Raw genomic sequence first — 9546 nt, 5'->3', positions numbered from 1 at the left:
AAACATTACTTACTTTTTAGATGGTTTAATTTTTAAAAAAGGTAAAACCAAGCAACCACACGCCATTTAACATAATATATTAAACTGAACATAACGATCGTTTTCGGCCATACACATGTTAGCCCTTTTCAAGTAACGAAAAAATAACTGATTTTACATCTACATTGAAATAAATAACTGATCTACACAATGAATTGAAAAACGAAATGCATAAGACTGAAACGGCAAAGCAGATTTTTCATTCTTATGCATTTCGTTTTTCAATTCATTGTGTAGATCAGTTATTTATTTCAATGTAGGCCTAGATGTAAAATCAGTTATTTTTTCGTTACTTGAAAAGGGCCAACATGTGTATGGACGAAAACGTTCGTAGTTTATGTTCAGTTTAATGTAGGCTATGATGTTAAATGCCGTGTGGTTTCTTGGTTTTATCTGTCTATGGTTGAAGAAAGTCACCTCTTTACCAAAATTGTATTGTAAAAAAAGAGTTGAAAAGCAAATGAAGCGCCTCAGTGGCCCAAGCTGCATGGTTTAAGCTACTAAATTGCACATCGCGAATTTTTGAAAATATTGCTGGACTTACACAATACAAGAACCACAATTGGGACGTGTGTGGAGATTTTAAAATGATTGGTTTCTTGTTTAGTTTGCAAGGCAGCTATACCAAACATTTTTGTTTTCTCTATTTGTTGAATAAGAGCAGGTGAGCAACAATGCTTGATAAAAGACTGGTCAGTAGGCTACGCAAAGAACTCACCACAGGCTTTCACAATGCCAAAAACGTACTCTTCATTGAAAGGAGTAATGTATTACTTCACCTTCACATACAAAACTTGGGCTTGCTAAATAGTTTGTAAAAGCATTGGGACCAGCAAGTTTTTCCTTTCAAGACATTCGCTTAATGTTTGCGAACCTTTCTGAAGGCAAAGTAAAGAGTGGGACATTTGTTACGCCCTAAATAAGGAAAATGTTAAGAAATGGACGAATCAATGACTGCTTTAAAAAAAGTACTGTACTTAGCAAGCTTTTCAAATGACGGAAGGATTTCTTAGTAAGTATAAAAGTGAAGACCACGTTATGGTCGTGTCAAATTTGTTTTAAAACAGCCAAATGCTTGGGTGCCGTATGCCCGCCTTTAAAATAGCACTACTTGCATTCTCATTTGAGCTTTCTCCATGATAATTAACTTGGGCGATGTAAGCGAGGAGCATGGTAAACGATTTTACCAAGACATTTTAATTACGAAAAACGCTACCAAGGGAGGTGGGATGAAGTTATGGAGATTAGATTTGGTGGAGGAGGTTGATAGCCTACAACATATAAAAGAAAGATTCTTTCCGATTGTAGATTACGTGTCCATACAGTTTGTCTTACTATGTTATTTTAGATGTGGTACGCAATTTATACGCGATGTAAGAGCTCTATGAATCATTAAACTTACTGCCACTTATCAATAAACTCACGACAATAAGGGTTTGAAGTAATTTAATATGGTAGAAACAATCAGTGACCATACGAGCTGATGATTCTAATGATACAGCCGCCGCAATGGAAAATGATCATCTTGTTACAAAAACAATCAAAATTGCAGATGAGTTTCTTTCATGGTATTCAGTTTAAAATTCTGAGATGTCATTGCTACACTGCGAATACAAAATCAAAAACTATGTTCTAATAAAGTTAGCTTTAATTAACAACAACGGTGCAGCACCCAAACAATGCGTAATGTTGGCTGATACAATTTAATACTGCATCCCTTTACTTTACTAAACGTGCATCCCGTTATTCAAACAAATACTTTGGTCATTCAGGGTCAATTAAACTGCCTCCTAAAAAGATCTGAAGGTTGTTTCAAACAGACTGTTCGTAATTTCGATAATTTTTGTTTTAACCGATAATTCTTTGCCTTGGTTTTATTTTGTATTGAATGATTTTCTGTTTAAATGAAGAATTTCGTTTCGAAATAAAAGTGATTTTGTTTCATTTTTTGTCAAGCAATCTTCTTTTTGGTGTTCATTATAAACTAAGTGAGTTTCGTGAAAAATTTCGCATGGATTCATTTCCCCACCGTGGAGTAAAATTCGGTATCGAACAGCTCATTTCTTAACGAAAACTAGCTCGGTATCAAACGAACTTAAATTATTGCACATATAGATGCATTTATAGACAATGGCAACAATAAATATGTTGAATTAACGTCAAAGAAGCGTTGTTTCATCGTCAACACTGAACTTTAATTCCAATCATCATCCTCGTTCTCATCCGTGGACTTTGCATGAGGTTTAGGAGGAGGAATCATCGCTGATATCTTGTCCATGGCGGATCCTGAAGGTTTATCGGCATTCTTAGCTCCGGATATTCCTTTGCGCCGCATGGACAATTTGTTGAACAGGTCGGACATCAAGTCACCTCCCCCGCCACTTGCAGTTGCTTTCGCCTGCGAAAGAGCGAATGATTTCAAATCACAATTGAACATTAGAACGTGAATCATGCAAATACCCTGAAGCCACAACCGGTTGATGTACAACAAGCGGCAAAAATAGTGTGGTCAGTGGTCACAGTAACCACAGAGAAAATCAACAGCCAGTTGAGATAACATGCCATAGACTTCATATTGGATAATTAACGCTAAAAATTGAATGAGGCTGTTCAGTGTTCACCAGGCATTTAGTTAAATAACATTACTATAATACTATACGTTCTGGTGCAAACTATGCTGAACTATCACAAGGTGCATAAGGTGATAATCTGCTTTTATTCGGACGTTTCGTCAATCAGGCACAACTGACTTCTTAAGGAGGCTAGATCAAGTAGTGACTACCTGTATAGCATGGCAAAACACAGGACCATGTTGCTGTAAACCAACCAAACATGCAAAATGAAATTCAACTTCCAAACAAAAATTATCACGCGCATATTTTGAAACTAGAAAAAAGAGTTTAAATGTTATCAATCAACAAGAAACTTAAACATATAATGTTGTGTTTTATGTAGTGCTGTGCCCACTGCAGATATGCGTTGCTCTAAGCGTTTTAGTATAAATAGCGGCGCACATTATCACCCTGGGTCCATTTTTTTGCTGAGGGCCAAGCAGGATTATGCTTTAGTTTCACTTTTAAAAACTCTTTATTATGACCCAACTGGGTACCTAACCCTACGTTTATCGATTCATAAGCGGACACTCTAACAACTAAGCAAATTGGTGATATAAATGTTGAAGCCATTGATCGTATACTTAACTTGGTCGCAAAGAAGTTTATTCATGGATAAAAATGAATAGACTGAATGGCATACCTCTTCTTTAGCTTTCTTCTTTGCAAGTTTTCTTTCTTTGCTGCTCTTTAGTTTCACTTTTCCGGCTCCTCCAGCGGCTCGAATAGATGCCATAAGATCCGACCTACCTCCAGATGAATCCGCAACAGTAGCAGGGGCATCTGATGGTGGAGCTGTCGGAGGCGGGGGAGGAGGAGGTGGCGGAATGTTATCTGCAGGAGGTGGAGGAGCTACTGGAGGAGGGGGAGGAGGAGGCACGGATGACGCAGGAGGAGGAGGTGGTGGTGGAGGTGGCTCATTTCCAGAGGTATTAGTGGTAGATTGAGGAGCCTCGGGAGCAACCGAGATATCAGGTAAGTCCGGCAAGTTGCCAACATTAACAAGCGAAGGTGCAATACCTTCGTTCAACTCAGAACTGAACGCAAGATCGGCGACGCCTGAAAAAATGAGACAGTGAAACATGTAATCCCGCGTAAAACAGTTTTGTAGTTTACTCAGCCCAATTTTTCTACTAAAATTGTAGATATGGTGGTAGTAATGAAAATGGTAAGGAAACAATGACATAAACTATCCACTTCTATATTTTTACAAAGGAAATCACACGAAAGTCGATTCAACAAACAAGTGCAGCCGCCCAAAGACAGCTTTGGACTCATCACCCACCAGGCAAGTCTGGAAGATCCATAGGAACGTCTATTTCTGGAACATCACCAAGATCGGGAATGTAAAGATAATTATCCGCCATGTGCCTTTCCATCTCTTCCCGGTTACTGATCGACATTGGCGCATCACCGATGTCATTTCCAACTTCTTCATCCAAAGCCGACCTCGTCTTTGACGTAGCACCCAATGGATCAAAGATTGAGTATTTTTTGTAACTGAAAGAGGCAAAAGTATTATCAGTTTCAATTTTTTTCAAAATGAGAGATTCAGTTATATTTGTTGACAATAACAAACCATATATCAAGAAAACTTTTTGACGATTTAAATCATTGTTTACCACTAAAACTACTGCAAAACAGGAAACTAAAAAATTAAATAAAACCAAACTGAAACTTGATTGCAAAAACCACAAAATCAAGATCACGATGAAAACCCTTAAGCCCAATCCCCTGGTTTTGATGCAAATTATAATTTAACAATGTACTTACGGATTCTCAAACGAATTGAACAAGAGCAAAGAACTAATGGAGCCGCAATTTGTTGGCAAGCCACCCAGACCTTCTCGGTCATCAGCAGATGTGGAGGTTCGGGTTTTCATCTGCGGAACCTGAAGAAAAAAAAAGACTTAATTCACATACTAACGTAAAAATATGTATATATTACACCGTTTCGACCTTCCGGTCTCGTATTTCGTCTGCCACGAGAGCCAAATTATCCTTAAATAGTTGACTCTCTTCCTCGTGGTAGACCCCAATTTTATCCGCTCTGCCTACTGGCAGACCGGGTATAAGAGTCAAGTACCTGCGCCGAGGTCGCGTGAGGGAGACGTGGGCGCCGTCCGGCGGTCAATTACTGCCGGTTCCAGCGTCCACACGCGACGGGTCACCCGGCCCGTAGCAGGCCATCTTTCTGGGCAATGCAGAAAGAGCCTGTCTCCCTGGCCCGCTTCGCCATTCTAAATTTGCGGACAGGTCATGTAACGTTTTCGATCCACACTCTCTTTCCACAGGTACCTCGACTCCCCAGCCTGGCTCCCGCGACCTAAGCTGGTGGACTTACCCCTCCGGGTGCATCGTCACCCCTAAATCACGCCGCTCCAATTAATTGATTAATACATAGAGATATACTGAAGAAGCCACACTTGTGTGGCAAAAGCTCTATATTTTAATAAATTGATTTTTCTGATTTGGTGTGATATTACTTATTTTAAATTGAGGTTAACCACATCATTTTTATGTCTTTGTGAAGTCATAATGGCTCTGAAGTCATAATTGTTATCCCTAACTTCACAATAGCTTAAATATAATTATTAGCTTGCAATGGGTATGCTAACAGTTAATGTGATAAAAGCACTTAGAGAAAAATTCAGTGAAAAAATTTTCATTTCTTGGTAAATAAACAATCACTTTACAAAATGGAGCCAATCAGAAAAAAATTTATGCAATCATGGGGGAGTGGGGGGACCTTAAAGTTTGAGGAAATTTAAAAAAATAACATGAGGATTTTCATATCAAGCAATTGTTTTTTTGATATTTTAATAGCATAATTGAATTCCTCACCCATGAGAACATGGGAATAGACACTTTGTTCATCATAATTGGACAAGAAATGATGACTTTAGAGCATTTTCCCAAAATATTCCCACGCACAATGGCGCCACTAGTGGCAAAAATGTAAAATTTTAAATTGAGATAACTTGAAAACGACATAAGGTATCGAAAAAATTCCAACAGTTATGAATATTATTCTAAAATATGTACCAAATGTGTAAAAATGAAGAAAATCTAAGAGATGGTGGTGTTCACCATTTGTTGAATTATAATGGAATGACTCTGCTGTAAACCGGACAAACATATGAACTACAGTAATCCTAATCACACTGGCGCCGACTTACGGGGTTACGGGGTGGCCACGCCACCCCGTAACCGCTGTGGAGGGGTGGCAGCCACCTCGTTTAGGTTACATTACTTACTGCAAATAAATGTAATTTGAACTCACGTTTAACTCTTTTTTGATCATTGGTTTTCGCTTCAAGTCAACGTAAAGCAATTGAGGGTCTGCTACTATTCGGTTAGTCCGATTCGGTGAGTTCCTAACCTCTAACCCTAACCCCCTAACCCTAAAACGGCAATGATAATTAGGCTACGGTACCCAATAATTTAAAAAAAAAATTGAAAAAATCCCCCGTTCAGGGATCGGACTCACCGAAACGGGCCATTCCGAAGCAAGAGGTGAACCAATACAGTATTGCGAAGAAAATGACTGTTTTTGTCACAAGCATGATACTCGCCTAAGATCAAGCAAGCTACGTGAAGATTACACAGCACATGGCTACGAGTTTTTTCCTTGTTGTTGTTGCGATCGTTTTATTTGTTACTTGTCATAAGTCATTGTTACATTTGTTAGGTTTACAATGGAATTTATAAATCAATAAAATACGATCTTTCCATTGCCTCCCTCAAAAATCTTTTTTGAAATTTTTTAAAGTGCTCATAATATCGCTATAAATTATGACAGCTATAAAATACTTGGAAGTAAAATTATCTCGATGATTGATAGCTCCACTCCCTAAATGAATATCTATTTTCAAATTTCATTAAAAAAAATACAATTTTTGAAACTTTTTGAGTTTTATTTAAAAAGTGCACTTAGTAAAGTAGCAGTTTTAACGTTCTGCAAATTTACACGTTTACATGATTCTATTCGAGGAAAGCTATACTTTTGAAAAGAAAGTTTTGAAAATATACTTATCGTTGCCTTTCACCGCCTGCGAGGCGGAGAGATCGTTTAGTGCACTCAGGCACATAAAAACCTACTTGCGATCTACCATGACGCAACAGCGATTGAACCACGTCCTAATTTTAAATGTTTATCAAGCTGAAGCTTCAAGGTTACAACTTGACCAGTTGATTAACAGTTGGGTTGACAGAGCTGCTGTTCGCAAAAATACTTTTGCCAAATGTTAAGTGTCAGAGCAGCAACGTAACAATAAAATTCACGACATACTTTCTGTGATTTGTTTTAAAGTTGCTTTGTATATTATCGAGCTACAAATCAGGTGTGAAAATACAATTGCATCTACGAAACACGCTTAGTAAAAATCAAACAAAAACATGCAGTTTGAAAGTTTTTGGGTTGCCATATTGTGCTATCCGCCACCCGTGCAAAAATAAAAGTCGGCGCCTATGCCTAATCATACCTGATAAAATTGCATTTTTCCTTTTAGGTCTTGTTCATTGTATGCGTTAATTTGCATTTTTATATGGCGATATCTTGAAGTAACTTGTTGCAATGAAGCTTCAATATCTAATCGAAACAACCATCAGTAACACTAATAATAACACTGTAACTTATTTTGTAATTGGTGTAGCCTACAAAACAGTGTTTGTCAAAGTCTAGTTCTAGGCATTATAAAAATTTACAACAGTATATATTTTACATATTTACAAAATAGTTTAACATTCAAACGTTTTCGGCTTAACCTAAGCCCTTATCAGGAATCTGAAAATATTAATAAAATGCAATAAATTTCAACTTCTTGAAGGTAACTAGCTAACTAATTGTAAGCATCAAGAAATACGCAGCGGTTAAAAGCAATAGTGTGGAAAACAAACAGACGGACGGAAAACAAAATTACATTAGAAAAAGGCAACTACATGACTACAAACGAATTACATAGCACCACAGGGAACGTGATCCATCTAACTTAGTAAATGTTTAGTAGAAAGGACGCGCCACCAGCAAATAATTGTTTGTTTAAATTTGGGTTGTAGCGTTTGATTAATAGCGCTTCCTGAATTTTTGTGTCAAATTGGGATTTGCCTTTGCGTAAAATTTTAAATGAGTCAGCAGAGAATTTTCGATTTGTGCAAAAAGAACACTCCATAATATGGTCTTTGATGGCACTTTTCTTTAAGTCTCTAAAGTTCAAATGCTCCCGTACTCTCGTGGTCAAATGTCTGGTGGACATACCGATGTATGTCAATGCCGAATCACACGGACATGTAAATTTCTACTAAACATTTACTAAGTTAGATGGATCACGTTCCCTGTGGTGCTAATTCGTTTGTAGTCATGTAGTTGCCTTTTTCTAATGTAATTTTGTTTTCCGTCCGTCTGTTTGTTTTCCACACTATTGCTTTTAACCGCTGCGTATTTCTTGATGCTTACAATTAGTTAGCTAGTTACCTTCAAGATGTTGAAATTTATTGCATTTTATTAATATTTTCAGATTCCTGATGAGGGCTTAGGTTAAGCCGAAAACGTTTGAATGTTAAACTATTTTGTAAATATGTAAAATATATACTGTTGTAATGCTCAACCCTGTGGTATTGTTGTGTCTTGCCTGTCTTTGGTATAAAAAAGCAAACTCTCTCCCGAAACTATATTATAAAAATTTGTAGCCTATTTACTGGAAAAGCAAAAGTATTCCCATATTATGATAGTAGCATGATGATACCCAGTATAAGGGTATGAAAGGGTTCTCAACATATTGATGAAAGTGGGGTTCCCAGTTTCTTTTTGCCTTTCCATGAGCAACTAAGCCAAACAAGTTATTGCATGATGGACAGAAGGGAGTGATGATGTTTTAACATCCACATACCACAGTTACGTGTTAAAAGCAAAATATATATTAATAATTGTACCTTGAAATACAGAAGTGTAGTATTGTAGTTCTAAAGAAGCAGGATACTTTGAACAGGAAAAAACTTGAATAGCTCGATTACTACCCTTCACATGATTGATTTTAGCTTCGGCAACATTAATTCTCTGTTTCAGTTCATCCAACCTTTTCCTATTTTGCTGAACACGATCTGATACTCTAAACAAACACGTATTCCCAAAAATTATGTTTTCAAACAAAGAGTTATGTACTGTGCAGCTTAGCCTACATGATATATTGCAATATTACACTTGATAACAAAACGACTTGGATCATAGCTCACTGGACTAAAACCTATTGCTAAAACCCCTTTCAAAATTAATTTATCAAGTGTAACCAGGTGGTATAACATTATTTGAAGTAAATTTATTCAAGAAAATCCAATAAATAACGATTTCTTAAAAATATGTGATTTACAAATTATTATATGTAGCCTACTTACGTATCTAAGAAAAAATATTTTTTTCTTATTAACGCAGTTTTAGACTTTTAAGTCTTGTTATTTTATATGAATACCTTTTAAAAATGTCTTTGGATACATGCTCCAGATGTGCAAGGTTATCAGCATATTGTTGGATTGTTTCTTCACGGCGTAAGTCGTGTGGGATTAAAGTAACACTGTACATATCAGACCACATTATGCTTAGTTAGATGTGATTTAAAGCATTGCCAGTTTTAAACATACCAGTAACTGCAAAGTACACTTTAATATAATTCTCTTTGCATTTAGGATAGGCTGTTAGATAAATTTCAACCAATATTCTGATTTGTAGGTTAATATTACTTTTAAGCCATTATAAGAGGGAATGTGAGAGCTGCTTTAGAGCCGAAGCCGTGCATTTTTAACGGAGCCGGAGCTCTACGTTAAATTCAAGTGGAACTGGAGCAGGAGCCAGTTGTCGGAAAGATAGCACAGGCTCCAAATTATTTCATAAGATGCTGCTACT

General features: G+C 37.0%; 1 protein-coding gene across 1 annotated transcript; it reads right to left on the bottom strand.

Moving 5' to 3' along the window:
* Positions 1–1470: 1470 nt before the first annotated feature.
* LOC145773232 (WASH complex subunit 1-like) lies at positions 1471–9285 on the bottom strand. The gene is made up of 7 exons (XM_082584790.1): positions 9116–9285; positions 8583–8758; positions 7136–7242; positions 4425–4543; positions 3937–4151; positions 3295–3710; positions 1471–2437 (listed from the first exon to the last, which is right to left on the bottom strand). The coding sequence occupies exons 1-7, from the start codon at positions 9235–9237 to the stop codon at positions 2234–2236; spliced, it is 1359 nt and encodes a 452-aa protein (XP_082440916.1). The 5' UTR covers positions 9238–9285; the 3' UTR covers positions 1471–2233.
* Positions 9286–9546: the final 261 nt, after the last annotated feature.

This window comes from Aplidium turbinatum, chromosome 1 (genome assembly GCF_918807975.1).
Source record: "Aplidium turbinatum chromosome 1, kaAplTurb1.1, whole genome shotgun sequence".
Lineage (NCBI taxonomy): Eukaryota > Metazoa > Chordata > Ascidiacea > Aplousobranchia > Polyclinidae > Aplidium > Aplidium turbinatum.
Note: the sequence above shows the minus strand (reverse complement) of the source record. Positions and strands in the feature narration are given on the sequence as shown.